Source organism: Cibotium barometz, chromosome 48 (genome assembly GCF_041138505.1).
Source record: "Cibotium barometz isolate CiBa-2024 chromosome 48, ASM4113850v1, whole genome shotgun sequence".
NCBI classification, from domain to species: Eukaryota; Viridiplantae; Streptophyta; class Polypodiopsida; order Cyatheales; family Cibotiaceae; genus Cibotium; species Cibotium barometz.
In genome coordinates this window covers 21,036,011-21,061,225 of record NC_141093.1, presented here as the reverse complement: position 1 = coordinate 21,061,225, position 25,215 = coordinate 21,036,011, and the positions used below count along the sequence as shown (strand labels likewise).

The following is a 25,215-nucleotide window of genomic DNA, read 5'->3' as shown; positions in this document are numbered from 1 at the left end:
AAAAATTGTTGTGAAAAGTTTATAATAAATAAAATAGTTCGCATACACGTTAAAATTAAGCATATGGTTAGGTATAAAATATTAGTATCGGTAGGTAAATGTAAATGAAAATATGTACAATAATTTACCTAAGGTTAAATAGGTAAGGTCAATATGCTAAGTTTAAATTTCAAGGGTAGGGAAATTAAATAAATGAAGAGATAAGGGTGGATAATACTAGTTGAAGTGAACCATAAGAAAGGCTAGTTCACTAAGTGTAAGAATTAGCTGCATGATGTAGAGGTAGTTGCATGAAAATTGGATGATTACATGCATAGCTAGCTCCAGTTCCATGAGATATGGTGGACTACCAAGCATGAGTTAACTAAAAGAGTGTGTGGAGTGCTCAACCATCATTTTCAACTATGAAAAGACCCCCTAGTCCTCTAAAAATACACATTTTTTAAAAGGACAAGGAGAGAGTACTTTTGCAACATTTTCAATGCTAGCACTTACATTTTACCTTGGTATAATTATTAGTTTGCACTTAGAGTACTTCATTTACACATAAAAGAGCTTAAGAAGTATTTTAGTACCTTCGAAAGTTACAAAAAAAATTTGTGTGCAGCGCATCTACTTCACCTTTGGGCTCTACTCCAAGCCCTAATGCAAGAAAGTTGCACCTAGATTTGCCTGAAATTAGCCTAGCTTAATCTAGATTAGCCTAGATTAGAGAGAAATCTAGAGAAGTCTAAAGATATCCAATATTAAACGATATTCAAAAGATGTCAATGGTTACTATAAACCTAGGGCTAGTGCCTTTTATAGTCCCAGGCCCTCATGCCCCTAACACCACATTTGTAAATTCCCCTAAGCCCCATGTGCCTAGGCCTATCCCCCATCGGCATGTGCAAGCCTAAAATCCCTTTTTTCCCCTTCGACAATGATTTTTGTCCTTGAAATCAAAGGGTGGTTGTGCACAAAAGACACATACAATCAAACATATAGTACAAATACACTCAAATGCGACTCGAATGATGTGAGGACCTCCGGGGTCAAATGGAAAACCAAAAAAATCACACGATCAATACAATAGACCTGATGCCACCTGGATCAAAAGGGTAAGTCGTATCACCCCCACGAGTGTGCAATGGCTGCCTGGATTGAATGTGAAGTAACATTGTCCCACCATTGAAAGGTGGTCACCAAGGATGCTTAGATCAAATGGAAATCCATCAATAATACCATCAAGATCAAGGACTAGATATCCACCAAGGTCAAAGACGAATGTGTTGTGATGGTGTGCCATAATGCTTGTAAGATAATCTTCAATATGACAGAAATTTAATGCCCCAAAACTGGTATTCGTGTCAATGCATAGGCATCCATGAGCATCACAAAATAATGTCTCGTAATTCAAGTCAATTGTGACATCCCTGCCCTCTCTGCGCATCAAATTCTGGAGTGCTAGTAGCAGAGCGGAAGTAGCAACCTTATACGCGGGGCAAAGCTTCCCACTCGCGGCCTCGCCCACGAATGTCCGGACAAGAGACTAATCCCTTGATTTTTCCAAAATCAAACCCGGAAAAAACTTCCCTCGCCTAGAAAGCATAGGCAATTCCTCCAGGAAAAATCTTCTAACGTAGTCAAGAGCCTTAACTATCCTTTGTATTCCGACCGAACCCGCAGGTCACATGTCCGGATCAAAGGAGGAACTTGCACTTGGTTCATAGAGACCAACGCCTTTTTCCCCATCAAAAGAGACACAGCCGTTGATTCTTTTCCATAGAACAAAGATTATCCTGTGACTAACTTCAACTATCGTAACTTGAATAGAATTGAATTTTATTATAGGAATCCATCGTCCAGCCTAACCCCATCCCATGGCTTAGCCAACCACCCAACCACTGTATTGATAGGATCCATTATAAAAATTTGGTTATGTTTTGTCTCGGGTACCAAGGAAAAGAGTTCCCATCTCCCTAGCCAGCACTCATGCAAAATTTAAATAGACACACCACTTATGCACCCAATATGAAATTGCCTTTTCTTAGACTCAACTATTTCCAAAACAGCATTGCAATAAAACCACAGTGTTTCCAACATAATCCTTAGTATTCCAGTTCCAAGTCTAATTTCCAATCATTCCTTCCTCGGCATACCTATGGCATCATTGGCAACCAGAAAGCTCACCGCCTACTCCAGGGGCCTTTTCAATAGTTTGTAGCCCATAGTACCTAGGAATATAATCAAGATTTTTCCATAAAATCCATATTCCGTTCATTCCTTCCTCAGCGTACCTATGTCATCATTGGCAACCAAAACGCTCCACCACCTACTCACTCAGGGGCCTTTTCAATAGTTCCTAGCCCATAGTACCTAGGAATATAATCACATAAAAAACCATATGGACTCTCCATTGAAGATCAGCTAGATCAACCAACAAGATCCATGTAAAAGAGCCATGAACTCATCCGTTGAACACCAGCAAGGCCAATCAACTAGATCCATCCCCGTGTTCAGAAAACAACTCCAACTCATTTTCTTCCTCGACGCACGCATGGGTGTCCTGGGCGACCCAGAGCCCGAGCACCGTATGGTCAGCACCCTCTAGGTGACCTAGCGCTTCACTCATATACCGTTTCCTTGGCCCCTCATCCACCGTACCGGACGCTCACCATTTTAACCGAACTGAGACTGGTCGATCTTGCCACACGAGACGTCCTTCTTTGACTCTCCGCCGTCAGCTATTGCAACATCTTCCACTTATGTCCCCACCACGACCTCATTCCACAAGATAGTCAAAATGCTTCCCCAACATTCTTGACATAAAACAATCTTTAAAAAATAGGTTTCACATACAAATACAGTTTCCAAACAAAATTTCCATCTTTTCACATCATTCCACATTATTCCACATTCTTCTACATCAAATCACATCACATCATTCCACATCAATTCATATCCTTTCACATCATTCCACATTAATTCACATCCATTCACATTATCCCACATCAACTCACATCCATTCACATCATTCCCACATTCATTCACATCATCCCACATCATTCCACATTACTCCACATCATTTCCATATCACTCCACATGAACCCATATCATTCCCCCATCAATCCACACCACTTCACATCATACCACACATCAATCCACATCAACCCACATCAATCCACACATTCCCCATCAATTCACACATTCCACATCCTTCCACACATCATTTCACACATCACCCACATCAACCCATCAATCCCCAAATCAATCCAATCTATACAAACAAGATGGTCTCTTTTCGCTTTGAGCGAATCAAGTTTTATTATCAACTTTCCTTGATCTAGTTATTAGAATCTTTGTTCCACAATCAACCAGGTTTCAGAACTTTCTAAGTCTCGATCATTACTTGGCGGCTCGGTTGAAGGTAACTTTTTCTCGACTCAATTCAATTAAATCTAATTTTCCGTTCCCTTTTGGATCCTGGATCCATTCAAGAATTCCAGATTCCTTTCCCAGGGAATCTAAGAATAAACTAGTCACAAGTATTTAAATTCATCCAAATAAGCATGTTTTTGGTTTTTTTCTGGGAAATCCCTTTTCCCATTCCGAATGTACTCAAGATTCTACTTTTCGAGAATCTAGACGTATTCCAAAAGTTAATTATGTTCATGATTCCTCTTTTTGATTAAAATTTTATCCATGCTTTCTCTATGCACCCCTATAAATATTTTCACCTTCTTTTCTCTATTTTCTCAAAATAAAATATCATGGAAATCCCTCTTTTAGCATAAAATATTTATGCACCCAACTATTTCATTTTTATCTAAATGAATATCATAATCATTTCCATAATTCTCATAAATTGAATGAATCTAGAAAATTTGTGCATAACCTTCTTTATTTTTCTGGTAAATGAATAATGCTCAAAACTCTACTTTTAGCTTAAAATTAATTATGCATAAATTCATTCTCTAATGATATAAATTTTTCCATAGCTTCCCCACATTTTCTATGAAATGATAATACTCAAAATTTTACTTTTAATATAAAAATTATTTATGCATAAATTTCATTTCCTAATGATAAAGATTTTACCATAACTTTCCCATATTTTCTATGAAATGAGAATGCCTTAAATTCCACTTTTAGTATAAAAATTAATTTATGAATAAACCTTCATTCTCTAATGATAAAATTTTGCCATAGTTTTTTTGCATTTTCTATCAAATAATAATACTTAAAGTTCCTCTTTTAGAATAAAAATTATTTATGCATAAACCTTCATTTTCTACTGATAAAATTTTGCCATAGTTTCCCCGCATTTTCGATGAATTGAAAATGGTTAAAATTTCACTTTTAATATAAATATTAGTTTATGCATAAACCTAAGCTTAAACATAAACATTAATTCATCATAAATCAAGAAAAGCATGGTTTTAAGAGAAAAACCAACATGAGGGAGGTTGGGAAGGAAGAAGATTAACAAATAAAAGAGAGCATAAACTTCATTGTTTAGGCTTACCCTTAGTTTTCTTGATTCTTTACCTTGCTAGAATTCTATAGCCCAAAGAAGAAGCTTGGCCACCAAGGGAAAAGGGTAATCTTCAAGAGAAGAAGAGGTTTAGTGAAGCCCCAAAGCTTCACAATGGAGAGGCAAGGTAGAGGGATAATATAAATACACTAAACTGAAAATTACACTAGCATAGAATTACTCTAAGATAAAAATACAAGGAATTCGGGGTCTATTTATAAGTGAGGGAGGCCACCAACCAAGTCCAACTAGAATCTAGAGGCTTCCAGCTTCAGTTTGATCCAATTTGGACAAGTTTTGGACCAGTTAGGCCCACTTTTCAAATCTAGTTTGAAAGAGGTGAGAGGAGAGATAAAATATCTCATTTTTTGGATTAAAAAATTGGAGTAATCATGAGGATTCTAGGCGCCTCCTTCATGAGCTCCTGAGGTGTCAAAATTCTAATTTTTTACTAATAAATCCTCATTTTTTACTATTAAGTACATATACTAGTCAACTCTTCATCTTATGTGAGAATTTACTCCTTTTTGGGGGATTTTCTTTTATTCTTACATTTTTCTCATTCCAACACTTGGATTAACCCTATTGGCCCTTTAGAACACTTTTTGGACCTTAATCCATAGTTTTCTAAAAATGTGGACCCTTAGGCTAAGGTGTCCACCAGTGCACATTTCAATTAATTTCTAATGCATATTAGAAAACTCTTTTTAAACTTCTGTTTCAGGGGAATTCATCTTAAATAAAAGGGATAAATTTATATCCAAAAAATATCTCAAAACTGTATTATCTCTCTCTAGAATATTTTCTCTCTCTAGGCCAAAAACAAAGGAAAATAATGTTTTCTTGCATTCTGAAATAGGGGATGATTACAGAGACTGAAGGGGAGGTTCTCACACCTTTACATCTCAAAATATAGAGGGAGAAATCTTACATCCTATCCCACTTAAAAAACGCGAGATGTCCTCATCTCGCGTCTCAGGCTGCTGGAGGATAATCTCTTTCTTCTTCTATTACTTCCAGTGTTACTGCCTTGGAAGTAGATGGCTGGTTTGGGAACTTCTCTCTTTGACTTCCCCAATTTTGAGACTAAGGTCTTGCATTACTTTGCATTGAAGCTGAGGGTTGGTTAGGGAGTCTACCTCTGAGGTTTCCCTGATTTTGACGGGAGGGACCCTGATTACTCTAGAAGGAAGGAGCTGGAATCTGGAATCCATACTATTTAATTCCTTTGTTGAAGGGTGAAACTTCTGAAGTTGAGTTCCAGGGAATTGTGTTCCGAGAAAAGGCCTTCCGTCCATTCTGTAACTTCCCGTATCCTGGGTTTGTTGACTAGGACCTTGTTGTCTCTTAGGAGGCAGAAGGTGGGAGTCACTTTCCGAGGTTAGGAAAATTTTGAAAGATGATGGTGTTGGCTTCGGCGGAACCTTGACAACAAAGACCTTGGCAAAATCCTTCGCCATCCGCACTGCTCTTCAGCCATAGAAACTAGCTTAGCATTTTTCACCAAGGTATCCAAGGGTTTATTCATTCCCCGAATGAACCTGGCCATCAGCTGTTTTTCATCCAGTGGTGACGAGTATTTGAGGAGAAGAGCGAATGCCTGGTGATATTCCTCCATAGTTCAACTTCCCTGGGTTAGTGCCAGGAACTCGTTCATCTTTGTCTCGAAGAAGCCTAGAGGACAGAATCTCTTTCTGAGGTATGTTTTGAGATCATCCCATGTCTGGGTGTTTTGATCCAAGCGGTTTGTCTCACAGTGATTCCTCCATGCTACTCTGGTTGTTTCTACAATCTTCAGCCTGACAAGAGCCACTTTACTCTTTTCGTTGTAACCAGTGACATCAAAGTACTCCTCCATAGCTTCAATCCACTTCTCTACTGTTTCTCCCAAGTGCTCCCCTTCACCTTTGAAAGGTCCACGCGCTGAGATCTATGAAGAGCTTTGCAAACATCTGGGTCGAGCTCTTCCTCATCATCGAGTCGAGGGGAGAATCTAGGCACATTCCAAAAGTCAATTATATTTGTGATTCCTCTTTTTGATTAAAATTTTATCCATGCTTTCTCTATGCACAACTATGAATATTTTCACCTTCTTTTCTCTATTTTCTCAAAATAAAATATCATGGAAATCCCTCTTTTAGCATAAAATATTTATGCACCCAACTAAATCATTTTTATCTAAATGAATTATAATCATAATCATTTCCATAACTCTCATAAATTGAATGAATCTAGAAAATTTGTGCATAACCTTCTTTATTTTTCTAATAAATGAATAATGCTCAAAACTCTACTTTTAGCTTAAAATTAATTATGTATAAATTCATTCTCTAATGATATAAATTTTTCCATAGCTTCCCCACATTTTCTATGAAGTGATAATACTCAAAATTTTACTTTTAATATAAAAATTATTTATGCATAAATTTCATTTTCTAATAATAAAGATTTTACCATAACTTTCCCATATTTTCTATGAAATGAGAATGACTTAAATTCCACTTTTAGCATAAAAATTAATTTATGAATAAACCTTCATTCTCTAATGATAAAATTTTTCCATAGTTTCCTCGCATTTTCTATCAAATAATAATACTCAAAGTTCCTCTTTTAGAATAAAAATTATTTATGCATAAACCTTCATTTTCTACTGATAAAATTTTGCCATAGTTTCCTCGCATTTTCTATGAATTGAAAATGGTTAAAGTTTCACTTTTAATATAAAGATTAGTTTATGGATAAACCTAAGCTTAAACATAAACATTAATTCAACATAAATCAAGAAAAACATGGTTTCAAGAGAAAAACCACAAAATAAAATGCTTCCCAAGCATGAGGGAGGTTGGGAAGAAGATTAACAAATAAAAGAGAGCATAAACTTCATTGTTTAGGCTTACCCTTGGTTTGCTTGATTCTTTACCTTGCTACTAGAATTGTGTAGCCCTCAAAGAAGAAGCTTGGCCACCAAGGGAAAAGGGTAATCTTCAAGAGAAGAAGAGGTTTAGTGAAGCCCCAAAGATTTAGAATGGAGAGGCAAGGTAGAGAGATAATAGAAATACACTAAACTGAAAATTACACTAGCATAGATTTACTCTAAGATGAAAATACAAATGATTGGGGGTCTATTTATAGGTGAGGGCCACCAACCAAGTCCAACTAGAATCTAGAGGCTTCCAGCTTTAGTTTGATCCAATTTGGACAAGTTTTGGACCAGTTAAGCCCACTTTTCAGATCTAGTGAAAGAGGTGAGAGGAGAGATGAAATATCTCATTTTTTGGATTAAAAAATTGGAGTAATCATGAGGATTCTAGGCGCCTCCTTCATGAGCTCCTGAGGTGTCAAAATTCTAATTTTTTACTAATAAATCCTTATTTTTTTACTATTAAGTACATTGATAAATTTATATCGAAAAATATCTCAAAATTGTATTACCTCTTTCTAGAAAATTTTCTCTCTCTAGGCCAAAAACAAAGGAAAACAATGTTTTCTTGCATTCTGAAATAGGGAGACTAAAGGGGAGGTTCTTACACCTTTACATCTCAAAAGATGGAGGGAGGAATCTTACATCAATGCCTGGATCAAGAGCTGATGTGTATCATGCCTAAATATAGGTAAACTTATGCCCTCAATACATGAACCATCTCGTAACTCAACCAAGGAATGGTCCCCATCACATATAACCACATAAGCATGATCCATAGTATGCATATCCACATGATCTAACTCACACATATCACTATCACATATATCATCATGTTCAGTGTATCATCATGTGTTCATGTATGACTATCATCATAAGTGTGTGTATGTGGTACATTATCATAGGTATGTGGGTGTGATACATCATCATCATCTGAATAGTCCACATCCTAAGGGACATGATCATAATGACTCATGAGTGTAGGGCACTCGCTTAAGTCTCCATGCGGATCATCCCAAGCGAACAATGCCTAAACAATGTTGAGCCATCCATGTCAAGATAGCCACATAAGTCAACAAGAAAATCACCACATGTAGAGGACCTCTGGCACATATACTTCTCTCATCGAGTAGATATCTGAACTAACTAGGTAATAAACCTTCAAGCTCATACATCCATAGATGACATGAATATGCTACCTCATCATAGCATGATGTCGGTGAAGAAAGATCTAAATGTTGGATTCTCATGGTGCCAAATGTATGTGTGAACTCGGCAAATGATATGCAATATGTGCGAATTCGGCAAATGATATGCAATATGTGACTTGAAATGTTAGTTCAATATAGAGCAAGTATAGCTATCTTAATAGAGCATGAGTAGATGCCATTTAATGAGAGTCTAAGATAGTATCATAGTGATGTCGAAGACGATGATGATGGTGAGTAGCACGGCGATCATACGAAGGATAGTAATAAAATGAATAGCCCATAGTGTGTCAACAATCTACATAAAATACCCACCACAAATGTGTGAACATGCCTCAAGACACAAAAAAAATGTGAAAACACACTCACAAAACACCAAGCGTGTGTACAATCCACAAATAAAGTGCAAATGCAAGTGAATAATGCCAACTGAAATGGTTGCGTGTGTGGATAATCCCTCACAAATTCTCAAGGCGTGTAAACAAATCCAATGACTTGTACATCGTGTGTGAACACCTAAAAGCATAATGTGTGAAAAGCCCAAAATAATGCTTGCAAATGAATGTGGCCATGGAGGTTGGCCCAGGGAATGGACAAAGGTAGATGGGCAAGGTATGAAGAGTGAAGTGGTAAGGTAGAAGAAAATTAGAAAACCCTAGGATTTTTTAAATCTCCTCCTCCTTTTATTTCTTCACTTGTACATATCCCCTGCACAGAAGCACGGCAAGGTGATGAAGCACCATAGCCAGGCTCCGAAGAAGCTGCTTTGCAAGACGCTCGTATCACTATGTTTGGTTAAAACCCCAATTAAAAGGCAATGCTTTTGTGTACAGCAAGCTTCACCATAGCTATGAAAACCTTTACTGTGCAAAGAGAAGAAGAAGCCATAGACATACATACAGCAAACAACAATCTCTGTACTGTGTGTTTATTGCCCTTTGATAGACCAGAGAACTAGGCTTTCATACTAAATTTTCTAGGAAATGAACTTGCAGCCATTGTCATCTTGCGAAGCAAACTTGAGCTTCTGCTAGAAACCCTGTGGTGTATGGTGCACATGGGTCTAAACCTGTAGACTAGCTTTAACTCCCAAACAGGGTTAAACTTGGAAATTAGCTGTTAGGTCTAACCTTGATTTCAACTTGCTTTTTAATTCAAATTTTTTTGTTTTGCACACCAAATTGTTAAGACTACACACTTTTGCATCAAGAATTCATCCATAGGTCCTTTGCATAACACTGATGCATAGATTTGCAATAGAACTGCCTTGAATACATTTCTTTGATGAAAATGCATCAAAGACGTTGATGTCCACTATGTGTACTTGCAAATAGTGTTTTCTCAACACTTTTCTGGTTCTCTTTCCTTGCAATACATCAAGACTAATCAAACTTCACCAAGAATGCACCAGATTGCACTCTTCTCAAGGATTCTTTGCACTTTCTTTATCAATGTTGTTGTTGAGCAAGCTTCTTGCATAATACTTAAGAAAATGCAAAAATGAACCAAGATTAGAGTAATTATCTCTTATTGTTGTAAGTTTGCATATTTTTGCACCAAGATTTATTTATTCATGCACTTTATCTTGTAAACTTTACAATTCTACATCAAGATTTGTTGAAATTTGATTATGCACATGAAACTTTGTATAAATCTACAACTAAACTACAAACTGCATAGAAATCTACATAAAACTCCTCAATAGGACTGTAATTTGTATATTGGACTGCTCAAATCTCCTTCAGAACTATTAACTGCACAACTGAAATCTGCATAAAATCTTTAATATGCAACAATTCTTGATAAGACCTCCACCAAAATCTGTAGAGCAAGCTTCAATATCCTCTAGAACTACCAAGATTTTCTAGAAACTAGGCAAATGTAGAAGGAAACTAAGGTTTATGAATAGATTTGATAAAAAGAAGCAACAATCAAGGAGATTTAGCAAGAAAAGTCTAAGAAAAGCACTTTGAAAACGGTTGAAAACCTTAATTTAAAAATTAAGATTCTCTCAAATCTATGGAAGAATTAGGACTTTTGAAATCTGTGATTAGCATATATCCAAAAATAATTATCATTAATTCCATTACTAATCCACTCAAAACAAAATCAATAGAAAATTTGAAAACTGTGTAAAAGTACTAATCCAAAAATGGATTAAGTACTAGAATCACTCCCTAATCAAAATAGCAAGATCTAAGCCAAGAGCTTTGATACCAATGCAAGAAAGTTACACCAAGATGAGCATGATTAGCTTGAGATTAGATTAGCTTAATCTAGATTAGCCTTCATTAGCCTAGATTAGAGAGAAAGCTAGAAAAGTCTAAAGATATCCAATATCAAATGATATTCAAAAGATGTCAAAGGTTACAATAAACCTAGGCCTAGTCCCTTTTATAGTCCCAAGGCCCTCACGTCCCTAAAACCACGTGTAAATGCCCCTAAGCCCCATGTGCCTACGCCCATTCCCCATGTGTATGTGCAGGCCTAAAATCCCTTTGTTACACTTAAAGCTAGGCTAAAAGGTAAAATCAACACATATAATCAAAATTTTACTATTTCTTATATATGAATAGGTTTGATCATTTTAATAATTTCCAATTTAATTAATAGGAAGCACCCTAGTTAGGATAGTTAACACCTTAGGATATGATCTTATTACGGATGTGTGACCAGAAAGGCATAAATAGTCCAAATTGATCCTTTTTCTTAAGGGGATATAAATTAGATTAAGGCTCGAGTATTTTATTAATTTTCGAGAATGGATAAGGTCTCAGCACAAATCCCAAAATAGAGAACTAATTGACCTTTTTCTAACACATTAGCCTTAGATTTATTGAATAAAGATTATTTTAGGATACTATATAAAATTATGTGTTTTATTTTATACCTAGATTAATCCACGCTAGGGTTAGGCTAAGATGAATTGATCTAATCTTAGGATTAGGATACCATATAAAATTATGTGTTTTATTTTACACCTAGATTAATCTAAGCTAGGGTTAGGCTAAGACGAATTGATCCAATCTTAGGATTAGGATACCATGAAAATTTTTGTTTTAGTCTATACCCAAATTAATCCAAGCTAGGGTTAAGCTAAGATAAATTGATCTAATCTTAGAATTGGGATTAATAGTCTAGTTTTGAAGTTATAATTGTAGAGAGACAAAATCCTAATGCACATGCACATGTAGATCAATAATAATTTATTACAATGGAAATTAAGACTTAGAAGCAGCTTGAAATAATTAGATAAATAGTTATGTAAGATTTTAGAGAGAAACATATTAATTATCTCATTAATCAAGGGCATGTATGTGCAAAATATTTTCAAAGGAGATGTGCAAATCCGAATCTTAATTAAGAAATGAGGAATAAAAAACCCATGTGAAACAAATTTATTATTAGTAAACCTTGTTTAATTTCACAGTTCATCTCTCTAGAAATTATTAAAGAAAATAGTCAAACCCAAGGAAGAAAATGGAAAATAATTAATTAGAGTTAGTTAAATCCGATGTGAATTTTACCTTAAATAGGAGGAGTTAAGAGAGAGAAACTCAAAGGAAATTAAGTTATGACCTTAAGAACGCTAGTTTGACAGACCCTTAGAAATGCATAGATATGGTGAATAATTGGTTATCAAGTTAAGGGTATAAACCACTAATAAGATTAAGGTTGAGTACTATCTAAGGAAGCTTTAGACCTAAGTGGAGTATAGTGCTAGCACAAAGATGTAACCTAGAGTAATCATGGTTTAGCTTAATCCTAAAAGAAAAATGCGTGGGATGAAAGATTAAGGTTAGAGATAGATTTAAAGAGAAATCAAGAAAAATATTAAGAATTCAAGATTAAGCCGTAAAGGTTTTATAGCTTAGAGTGATCTTAGAAAAATGTATGACAATGAGTCTAAATCAAGGTATAAAAAATCATTAAGGTCATGAACTTAGATCAAAAATGGCTAAGAAAGAATCTTACATTGACTTTAGATAAAAATAATGATGACCCTCGAAGACCATAGAAGAGGGAAAAGAGTTGCGATTTCTTAAAAATTTGGTGCGATCCCAAGAATGTTGAAAAGAAAGAGTCTTGAGAAGACCTCACTTGGAGTCGCCAGTCTCACCAAGATACATGTGGCTGGAGGAATTCGACTTAGTCAGAGTTTTGACTGGAGAGTTGTGATATCTCGTTAAACATACAATGCTTTACACTACCTCAATTATGTATGTAATCCATGTCGCTAGAAATTAGTGAGTTTACATTGGCTCCATAGGCCTAGTGGTTGGGTGGAAGACTAGACCCATGGGAGTGGATGAGGCTAGGTTGAGTCTATGGAATTGGTCTAAGTAGAAAAGTATTAAACACTCTCCAAAATAAAATCAAATTGTATCTTAGAATGAGTTAACTTGGAGAGAATAAATCAGATTAGAAGTTATGAAAAGGATGGAGAAGTAACCTTCGTAATTGAGGAGTCAAGACATCTTGTTGAGCCTCGGGGAACCACTCCTCCTCGATGTGACCTATTTGTGAGAATTATGAAGGGAAACACCTAGTGGAATCATACACATCACATAAGAATTATTCCAGTCAAACTGAGAGTTGTTGGGATAGTCAAACGTTGGGACATAACGTTGGGACATTGTGATATAAGGCCACTGAGTGGGTTACTCTACACTTAGTTTTTGGTCAATGCTTTCATGGTAGTTTTTGGTCAATTCTTTCATGGTCATCGCATATAGTCACATTTGAGGATATATCGGACACCAGATTTTGGAAGAGATTTGAAGTCATGTGTTGCAAATAGTGGGCCAATGGATTTCTCTCAAGCCGTTCATCGCTGCCTTCTATGATGCTGACATAATTTTTGGCACCACACGTTGGTAATTGCCACTATCATTCCTCACCCAATCTTACCAAAATTTCAAACCTTGCACGATAAGTTTGAATGACACTTGTTTTGGCATAGACAAGGTAATCTCTTGACTTAAATAGGTTTCTTCTTTTTCTTTGGAGAACTTATGGATAAATTAAGAATCTTTTCCGCATCATCCACATGATCAAAAGGCACGTTAGTTGTGGCACGGTAGTTATATCCATTAAAGAAAATGAATTTTACAATTTATCATTATGCAACCCTATTAAAAACCAAGTCTATGCCAATAATGAATAAGTCATTGGGCACTAGACAATTATAAATTATTCAAAGCTATCACAATCTCTATCTTCTTCTATGTGGGCCTTCTTCATCCTTCTTGAACATCTCTAGAAAAGTAATTTTTAGTGTTAGCCCCATGTTAAAAAATGTGCACGATCAAAATGATGCTTAGAAAAATAATTCCAAAAATCTGACAACTAAACACAATGATGCTCCACTCTATAATGGGTATATTAAGTGCACATAAAATGAGAAGGAAAACATATGGTTTCAAACACAAGATGATCCAGGAATTTCAAATAAGTTACAAGTTGAATGACCATATAATGCTAAGGATAGTAATCAAAATATTTAAAAGTAAAAATATCAACTATAGGCGACCAGATGATGTTAAGGATAGTAAAGACATCAACTATGAGCATCCACTCAAAACGTGGGGAAATGCTCAGAGGATCAGATTCTTGCTCCCAAATAATCAAGTCATTAGAAACATTATTAACCTAAGGTATACTAGACTAAGGTTCTAACATTATTAGTGACATTATAAAAGGTGACAAGGATAGAACATTTAAGTGCCATTATTAGTGACATTATAAAAGGTGACAAGGATAGAACATTTAAGTGTTTGAGACATTCTTAGATGGAATCATGTATGTGATCAAGAGAATCAAGGGTAGCATGAGTGAATTGGAGTGAATCATATGTAGGAAATTTCTTACTTTAGGTGGGTTCTTTCCAAAAGACAACCTAAAAAGTCTCGTCATATCTATAGAGCAACCATGGTGTGCTTCTTGTGACAAGGCAAGGTGAGCTTCTTATGACTTTTTCAAGCAAAGGTGAGCTTCTTGCTTCACTTCTTCTTCATTTTCTTCTTATGCAATGGTAAGATTTTTCTTTCTGTTCTCTTTTATTTTCTTATTCTAAGGTGAGCTTATTACATTCTCTTCTACTATTCTCTTGTATTCTTCCATTCTCTTATTCAAAGGTGAGCTAATTCCATTCTCTGATGCAAAGGTGATCTTCTTCTTTCTCTTCCAATTTACTTTCTTTTCTTCCTTTTCATTATGTTTTCTTTGGTGCAAGAAGAAGAAGCAAAAGAATTCTCTTTTTCTTTGCCTTATTTTGAGCATACATGGAGCTATTATGCATGCATACATAGAGCTCTTGTGCATGCATGCTCTATGCATATAGCTATACATGCATAGAGTTATGCATGTACTTATATTTGCAAGCATAAAAGCTATTATGAATAGAATTATGCATGAGCTAATCATAAGATCTCTTATATGCATGCATGCTATATGGATAGAGCTATGCATGAGCTAATCATAAGAGCTCTTATGAATAGAACTATGCATGAGCTAATCATAAGAGTTTTTATATGCATGCATGCTATATGGATAGAGCTATGCATAGAGAGTGCATAGAGCTCTTATAAAAAAAGAGCTCAATGTATTTCTCCATGCTATATGGAAATAACTACTATGCATAGAGCTCTTATAAAAAGAGCTCTATGTAATGACTCTTATGCATGCATACTTTTTTTTTTATAAAGGGTTTCAAGCAAGCAACTTCTTTAACAATCTTTCTTGACACACATTGTCCTATATAAGAGAACTCCCTAGGCACCAGGCCAATGGTGAACGTGGGGTTGGCAAAAAGTCTTGCTGAAGTTGCCTCCCAAAGGATGTACCTCTGAAGCAATGATGATAGCATGCATGCAATTGGGGTACCATGTTTCTTGGAGCCAGTCTTCCTTTGTTTGGGAAGATGATAGATGGGATCTTTTATGTAAGTTGCTCAATTGCAATGTAAATGATCTGGAATAGGCCTTGGCCTAGGACCTCTTTTAACTTTTTTGTAAAGATCCTTTAGTGATAATATTATATGTATATCTATTTCCCAAGAAAAAAAGAGCTTGCTCCTCATCTTTATTATACACACACATAAGACACCCTCATGTGCACACAGGTATTTTAAATGTCTTATAATTATAAATCTCATAATGTATAAAAGCATGCATCAAAAGAAGAAGAGCCCATGAGTAAGAAGAAGAAGGGCTTTTACTCTTCATTCTCTTATATACTATGCATAATGCATAAGCCTTTGTCCATAAAGTCTATGAATAAGAGTATAAAGGCTTATTTATAGAGACTCATACATAAAGCCTTATACATTATACATTATGCATAAGCTATCTTATACATAATGCATAAGTCTTTAAATACATAAGTTCTATGCATAAAGACTTACACTTAAGCTTATTGCATATAGAGATACACATTAGATCTATGCATAAATCTCTAATGCATAAGAGCTATAGAATTATACAAAGAGCTCTTATTCATACACTCTTATGTGATAGATTTATACATAAAGCTCTTACTCATACACTCTTATGTTATAGATTTATACATATAGCTCTTATTCATATGCTCTTATGGGATAGATTTATACATAGAGCTCTTATGCATAAAGCTTGTGTAGCTTGACTTTTTAGCCATTTCTTTACTCTCATATGCATTAGGCTCATAATGTATAAGAGCATTCATTCAAGCTATATATAAGAGGATATATGTATGCATAAGACCTGATAGTTGGTGCCAGGATGGAGCATCCAACAAAGTGCCAATATTATGATGGATTTTGGGCAAATTGTGTGACACCACCTCAATATTTTTAATTCACTTCACAATGGTGGTTCAAATTTCGGAGCCCGGACATGACTGTTATTGTTCTTCTGATGGTTGTTATTTTGCCAATAAAAAATTGATGTAGTCTCACACCTTTTTTTAAAAGTGAAACCATTGTCTAATTAATTACTCAAGGTATGGTACAAGCATAGCTGTCCATGACGAAGGACAACTATGGTACAACCATAGCTGTCCATAAGAAGCATAGCTGTCCATGAGGAAAGACAGGCTCAAAACAGTGGAAAAACACATCTAATTGCCTAGTAGTGATCTCACCCAAGACATAAGAGTCTCGAAGAGATTCACATGTACTCTCTCTCTCTCTCTCTCTCTCTCTCTCTCTCTCTCACACACACACACACACACACCAAGGATGATATGAGTATACTAAGTTAAGTTGTTCAATAATATAAATGAACATGGGAGATCCTATAGCGTGCTGAAACCTAAGCATGCATTACCAGTGAAGTCACGCCTTGAAACTTGAAGTTTAGTCACAATATTGGGACAAGCAGTGATCTTTCGCCTCGAAAAAGAGACCTTGGCACTCTAGCATAAGTTCCTCAAAATCTAAAATGTCATGAGAAAAGTGTACACAATGATGGACACAAGAAACTTGGGGAAGGGTCCAATCCTGGGCATCATATAACTCTTGAAAGGAAGCGTGCAGCTCAACCACATTCACATAAATGACTTGGATCATGATTCAAAAGAACAGCCGGCTCTCAAGCTTTCAGACATGCAGACACAGGACTGGACATAGAATTCAACCATACACTTGACACATAACACACCACTTGTCGCAAACTTACATCTCTGATTGAATGTAAATCCACAGCATGCTTCTTACCCCAAAACCAATTCTCTTTACGGCATGCAAACGTGCTCAAAGACTAACATGCAAGGATCTAGTTCAGGATTATCCATATAATAAGCCAAATTCATCACTCCCACCACATGGACCTAATAGACAAACATGAGCTAAGTAGTTAATATACAAACTTAACTTGGGCGAATGTATCAGGAACTAATAGACCAATCAAGAGGCTAATGGCAGAGTATCAATGGGGGGTTTCATAATAACCCAACCTTACTGGGATTTCAGATTACCCAGATTGAAGAATCTGGGAAAGTTTGATGCCTTGTGTTGGGGACAAAACAGTGTGCCACTATGAATAGAACTAGGTGTGCTTACTGCTTCAAGGTCGATCAATGCCTTAGAAAAACCCTTAAGGGACATCTATCATTCCTTAAGACCAGCACAATACTCACATTTTCATTCACAATGAAGATCACTACTTAATGAAATAATTTTTTATTAGATTACAATGGCAGTTAACCTCAACTGAGTAGGCTATGTTTGTGACTGTACAAGCGGTCTTCATTTTTCTTGAAAGTACAAGGTTTTGCAATCAATGAGCTTGTTAAGCCTCTCCCTTAGTTTCTTAAAGGACTCAGTTCTATGAATGAGAGTATGTGTAGCGTTTAGAATTATAAAAGACCAACCCAATCTTTTTTTCCCATAGAATAATTATGGGATTCGATGTGTAGGCGCCCCGAGCTCTAGCTTTAGAGAGCTTGACGATCTGCACGATCCCCTTTCTTCTTCACACACTATCTAGCTTTGAATTAGGAGCTTGTTTTGCCCCATAACAAATCTCCAACAGGTGTTTTTTCCACATCATCATTTGTCTGTGACCACCTATAGTAGTCATCAAGCAAGTGATCAAGGAAGATTGGTACCATTCGATCCACCATAGCTTGTAGTATTCTGCAGGACACTCCAAAAGGTAAGAATCTCCAAAATGAGATATGTTTCCTCTACTCATTTCCAAGATTTTAGCTTCTGTGAAATATGACTCATGGCTACTTTTCATGCATAAGTGGAGGTTTAAAAACATACACATTGCCTGGTGTCTCCACAGCTGAAAGGGGCAGAAGTGTAAAAGGGAGTGTGTACACCTGCATCACATGAATCAACGTCACCAAACTACATCCTGGACAGTTGTTACCATATTGTTGGAAGACAGCAAGCACAAAGAAAAGGTAAGGCAGTTGTCATTGTCGAAGTGTGTACATTGAACGTTTAAGAATTTGAAACAGTGACCAAATAAGACGAGAAAGGATCCCCTGTCTCATGGGATGACCTGGCTATAAGCTTGATGTGTGAGCAGGCGTATCAGCCTCAGGTCTATGACATGAGCTTCCAGTCACTACTCAACACTTGGAGGCAGCTCTCGCCTAGATGGCACAATAAGGATGCCCTATGGCCATGGTTTCTCTAGCTGTGCTCTAGTTGAGTGACTGTGTACGACCTTATTATTTGTGTCTCTGGCCCAACGTTGACCTGCATGCTTAGTAATGGAAGTGAGGAGTGCTTCCTCTCCTCCCAGTATGTTTTTTCTTTGGAGTCCCCCTCCTTGTCTCAAAATCTGATGGAAGTAGAGGGCCACGCATATGTAATGCTCATATCTGATGACCCAACAGAGAAGGCCAAAATTTCTGAAGAACACACAAAGAAAATCTCCCCCAGATCTTGTATATACAAGGGATCTCCAGCATGTAACAGATTCAGCATATCCATAGCCCAATATTCTCTTCCATCACATCTCCCTCTCTCATCACTTGAAGCCTGCTCCCTGAGTTGTGAGGCCAGGAGATCCTTGCTGCACGTGACATGTTTTCCCAAGTATCATGGCATGTGAATTGTGTATAGCATGCGTCATTGAGCATCTGGAGTGAACTTAACCTTAGTTGGTGACGTATAAGGTTGTCCTGGAGGAGGTAACAGATTCAGCATATCCATAGCCCAATATTCTCTTCCATCACATCTCCCTCTCTCATCACTTGAAGCCTGCTCCCTGAGTCGTGAGGCCAGGAGATCCTTGCTGCACGTGACATGTTTTCCCAAGTATCATGGCATGTGAATTGTGTATAGCATGCGTCATTGAGCATCTGGAGTGAACTTAACCTTAGTTGGTGACGTATAAGGTTGTCCTGGAGAAGGGTTCATCTCCTTGGAAACTCGACATATTTTTCTGGTTTCAAGTTATTTTCCAAACTTAAACAAGGAAGGATAACAATATATACTTTCTGAGAGAACTCCCTAATATTCATGACCATGAACTTCACCATGCATAGCAGAGATTTACATGCCACAACATCCCTCCTTACATTATTAGCACCCAAAGCATAGGGAGGATGTGTACACTGTTCACATGGTCTTGGGCTGATCATTCCTTGCTGGATTTCAATGGCATCACAATGATCTCCTAACTACTAAGATCTCATTCAATATCGTCTTTTATCTAGCCCATGTATACCCATAGTTTTCTTGTGCTATCCCAGCAGTACATAATTTTCCTGACACCTACGAAAGGTGAGTGTAAACTCAAGTGTCTATACAGTATACCTAGTTATTCCATGATCTTAGCTTGGGTAAAGCATATTAAGTAACTCTAGCAGTGGATAAACCAATAAGAATTGCAACAGCATGTTATCATGTGTAGTCTAAGACCACAATAAAAAGAAAAGGGAGGGAACAAGAAAAGAGGGGATGGCTACCTCAAGAGAGACATTTAGCTGGATATTCACCTCCAAAGTTTGATCACTTTGAGAGTTTGTGTCCCAAGTCAGCTGATTACGCATACTCGCTGCAAATTAAAAGCATGATAGGGAGTTGGTAAAGTCATTCCTTGTAATCAGCTTGCAGTTTACACTGTTAAAACTCACACAATGCAAAGATATTATTCAGCTCAAGATTTAAATCCAATAGTTTATCATATATCTAATTCAAAATCATGGTATGTGACTGCAGAATACTTGAACTCCAATTTGATGTACATGATCCTAACTCGCATTTAATGTCAGTAGTTCTCACATTAGGAAGTGGCTGTTATTGAGAAGGCAGAGCTGCAAGATTTTCCTTGGGAATGTGTTTTGGTGAAGCAAGGGTGAGTGACAAATCATGATTACGAAACTCTAGAGCTAGTTACATAAAGCTCTATGGTTGGGCAAGTAAGGTAGGTCTGTTGCTCCATAACCAAATTGTTTTCACAATCTTTAGCCCCTAGCTATGATTACACTTCACGGACGTGGCATAGCAGGCCTCCATTTGAATTTTGAATCTATCTGTCACTTCAAGACGCACTCTCGACTGTTCTCAAGCTCTGATTACCATTAGCATTTCAAGATGCCTTAGGTTTAAATGTTGAAACTCCTCTATAACCCTCTTGAAAGATTCAAGAGATCAAGCCCTGTCAGAAAGCCCTCGTACTGAAACCGGCCTCTGGTAGAAACCAAAGTGCGGTAGACTAGCAGTCACCTATCCAATTGTAGTCCAGACAATTAAGAAGTGAACAAGAGCTAGAATGCTCCATAACAAAAAGGAAAAACGACACCTGTTGGCCCCAAAGCTTGGCGCCCCTTACGGTATTTCTTTATTCAAATTCAATGGAAAAGTTTAACTGAGTACAACAAAGCCAGTCAAGGAAAATAAACCTGCATGTCCAATCTGGCAGCCCTCAAGACCTCTTAGCATAGAGGATTCACATACAGATCTGTGTCCCACGAAAGCAACACACTGTGGTCTCCTCTAATCAACCAAGACAATACAACAGGGCAACCTTGAGTATGCATCTGACTGTTCCATGTTCATGGCTTCAAACTCAGCCAAAGTACAAATCCACTGTCCAACTCTGTTCCCACCCTTCAAACTGCCATACCCCTCCTCTCACAAAGGGCCAGAAGAAACAACTCTGTAGCAAGCATAAGCCAGTGGAAAGAAAGAGAGAAAGAAATGTTCAGAGTATACCAACTGCTCTGCCAACTGTTATGCACAGTTGTGCACCAGATGGACTGACCGTACCAGCCTGTACCCACAGCCGCCCTGTGTCAGCAACTCTGCAGCACACGTGTGCACCTGTCCGTACAGATTTGTACTTGCAGCACACATGTGTACCTGTCCGTACTAGTCGCCCTGCAGCTGCCAGAGTGATGCGCTGCCTGTACTGCTGGACTGGACTGGACTGTACCCGCCTGTACCTGTCCGTACAAAATTGTACCTGCAGCCGCCTGAATGATGCGCCGACTGTACCAGTCTCCTTCCACGCAGCGCAGCCAGCCAGTACCTGCAGCACACGTGTGTACAACTTTACCACAGCAGTTCAGTACCCGCCTGTACCTGACCGTACAGTTCTGTACCTGCAGCACACGTGTGTACGGCTTCCTGCAAGCGACCCGTTCCAGCTTGTTCTCCACGCAGCCAGTCGACTACCCGCCTTCTTCAAAAAGCAAGAGAGAGAAGATGGAGAGGGAAGCGTGTACTCTAAAAGTAGAGTAGCCCACTCCATAATTATCCTAGTGGCCCCTTTAAAGTTTATTAAACTTTCTAAGGGCCATCCAAGGTTTATAAACTTTATAAAGTTGATACCTTGGTCCCCCTTCACACTTGGGGTTGTCCACACATATTACTTTTGTCCGGACACCCAAGTATGCATCTTGAAAATTTTATTTTGCTCACCAACCACCACGCTCACACTTGTACCGTTCCACTTTCACAGGGTCATGACGTACCCCCCTCTTGAAAAATGGCAAGCGTCCTCGATTGCAATCTAGTGATATAGCAAAATATCCAAAGTGAAAAGTACAATATGGCAAGATCAGCGTCCCAATCTCTCTATGCATATGTATCACTGCAAACCAATGGTGTAGTAATAGTCCAAGTTGTATACCACTGTGAACCATACACAACCTTTTTTTTTAGTGGAATCATAATTATATTAGATTTACAAGATGACTATCCAAAGTAGATAGTCCCAAAGTACATCAACTGAAGATGTCAATATAAGACATATATACATCATGATCTATTTGGTCAACCTGCATGCAATCGAAGAAAGATTGATGCAGGGAGTACGGAAAAAAAGAAAAAGCAGAAAAAACCGCATCACCGAAAACTGCATGGTTGCGAACTTTCCATAGTGTCCATAAAGCCCAGTAGCGCACCCATGAGAAGAAAAGAGAGAACTCTAGTCTGGGCAAATGAAGACTAAATAGCCAGAAAAACTTTCCAAATATCATATTTGGAAATCTAGCCCGCAGAAGCTGGATGAGAGGAAGAAAAAACTCACGAGAAGAAGGGCAGCTCCAAAAAATATGAATGACTGTCTCCCTGGAAGCAGAGCATCTATGGCAAGTGGATGAGGATATATGTCTGCGTGCCAGAAACTGTCCTGAGGGAATAACAGCCAAAAGAACGCGCCATAAAAAGAGCTGTTGTCGAAGAGGAAGCTTCGACTGCCAAAGAGATCGCAATCATCTTTTCCACCACCAAGATGACCGATGCATATGCCAGAAGAGATTTGCCCGTTCAGAAACCCAAGGCAATGGCAACAAATGTTTATACAGACCAGCAACTGTAATATCAGATAGCCTCAAGGGATGGCATGAAGAATCAAAAGAGGAGATAGTCCAATCCTGCAGGCGATCTCGAATTTCCAACAGTGGAATCGGCAAAAAAGGCTGAAGCATCTGAATTATATCACGCCAAAGACGACGATAATGAGGTCCCAAGCCATAATGTGCAGCAGCCTGTGGAAAAGAAAGAGGGGAGCCATCAGGATGGATGACATCTCCCACAGAGGTAACACCCTTTGAGTGGAGAAAATATGAACGCCGGGGTTCTTGCACCGCCAGGGGAACTGAAAATGCTTTGGACCAGTGGATGCTCTCAGCGCGGAGAGAGTTGCCTTGTAAGGAGCCGTGACCATTCCATTTTAAATTTGAAAAGACAAGCTTCCAATCAGCAAGTAAGCCAGAAATGAGAGGGCAGCCCTTAATTTTGCCAGTAATGTAACCAAGAATAAAATCCCAATGAGTAGGTTGCCAATGGCCAAAAGCCAAAGTCGTCAGATGAAGTAACAAATGACGGATCATCGCTGTCCAAGGCTGAGTGCCTTCCAGAAATTGAAGCATCAGTTTACCTCTGTGGGCAAGAATATGCACCTGTAAATTAAGGATATTTAAGCCTCCATGCATTTTGGGGGTGCACAAACGATTTGCCGAAAGCAAACGTACACTCTTTTTCCCCTGCTTCGACCTCCTGAATATCTCAAAGATGGTGGACATAAATAAATTCAGCTCCCCCTTAGAAAACCTGATGAGAGGAAGGTAGAACTGAATATAAGCAACCAAGATGGATTGGAGAATCCGTAAACGAACATGTAATGGCCATGTTGCAAGTTTCCAGTATTCCAACTTTTTCTTGAGCTTTGCCAAGACCCAATCTGTTTGTTGACGGCGAGTGACTGACCATCCCAAAGGATATCCCAAATGCCGAATCAAATGAGTGGAGTGAACTATTTCTCCTGGCCATAGCAAATTATGCCACTGTAAGGCCATCCCATCCTGGAGCTTTCCATCGGCCACAAGACCTGATTGCATCAGACAGTTCTTGTTCAGAGAATTTTGTTTCTAGTTGTTGCGCCTGAGTAGCACAAAGGATGGGGGATGCATGCTGTAATAACCGATGACGTGCATCACACACTTCCATGGCGTGAGAATCGTCCTCACCAAATTGAGAGGAGAAATGGGTAACACAAGTCGCAGCCAATTGTGCTCGGGTGGAGGTCCACGTGTCATCTGAAATTAAAGTGCGACATATAGATGCAGCTTGTTTTCTAGAATGTAAACTCTTGAAAAAAATTTTGGAAGAGCAGCCTTTGTCCAAAAGCGCCTGTTGTCGTGCCCGTATCTCCCATTTGACAAGCTTTCGGTGATCATTTACCTGAATACAGTGACGAGCTTGACATAAAGAAGTGGCTTCAGCCAAAGTTAGGGAGCGAAGATGACTAAGCTCGATTAACGATTGGCATGTTTGCTTAGCATAAGCAACAGTCTGTCTCCAACCTTCCAGATACTGTTTACCATAATCACGGATGAGTGATTGCATGCGAGCAATAAAAGCTGTCCATGCATAATCCAAGTCAATGAAAGATTGAGGAAAGAGTGGCTGACAAGCCTCAAGTATCAGTGCTTTGAATGCATCATGCTCCAAGTAACTATTATTGATGATAAGCAACCTTCGAAGTGACAATCTGTCATCAGGCATGTCGTGCAGATGAACTCTGAGCCATAAGGGTACATGATCTGAATATGTAAATGTATAATCCACCCACAATTTGGTCGTGAGAGTATCATAATGAAACGGATCAAGCTGAGCTTTGTAAGTGGATTGTGCATTATGTTGGAAGATATACCCAGGCGTCAGGGGCTGAGATTCTTTCCAAAGATCAATCAGATTAAGCATTGCTACAAAATCCGCCCACGAAGACGTCTCAGTAGCAAGCATATGTGTACGACCGGATGTATTATCACCAGGTTGAGGGGCATTATTGAAATCTCCATATATGAATGCTTTCTGTCTCCAAGGGTACAATTTCATTTGTTGCCATATCTATCCTCTAGCCTGAGAGGATTGAGGTGCATATATTGATGCAAATTCAAAGATTTCACCCTGAATAAAGCACTGCATAACCATCCATCTGCCTTGGAGGTCATTAAATGCCATGACTGGTTGTAAATGATGTTTCACAAGAAAAAGTACGCCCGAAAAGGCATGGTGGCCTGCATAAAAAATATCATAACCAGCATAATGGCCTTGCTGTCCAGCGTAGTGATGTTGATTGTGTTCCTGAAGAGCAACGATATCTGGCTGCATACGCTTC

General features: G+C 38.1%; 1 protein-coding gene across 3 annotated transcripts in view; it reads right to left on the bottom strand.

Moving 5' to 3' along the window:
- Positions 1–17,788: 17,788 nt before the first annotated feature.
- The window catches only part of LOC147610946 (DUF1997 family protein, putative (DUF1997)), a 55,697-nt gene continuing 48,270 nt past the window's right edge, over positions 17,789–25,215 (bottom strand). For 2 of the 3 annotated variants that reach the window (XM_086785610.1, XM_086785613.1), the window contains exons 6-8: positions 20,054–20,142; positions 18,393–18,451; positions 17,789–18,260 (exon numbers count right to left, since the gene is read on the bottom strand). In XM_086785610.1, coding sequence (XP_086641736.1) covers positions 18,119–18,260; positions 18,393–18,451; positions 20,054–20,142 — 290 coding nt within the window. In that variant the 3' untranslated portion in view covers positions 17,789–18,118. The remainder of the gene's footprint in view (positions 18,261–18,392; positions 18,452–20,053; positions 20,143–25,215) is intronic. The other variant, XM_086785612.1, reaches the window with a different exon arrangement.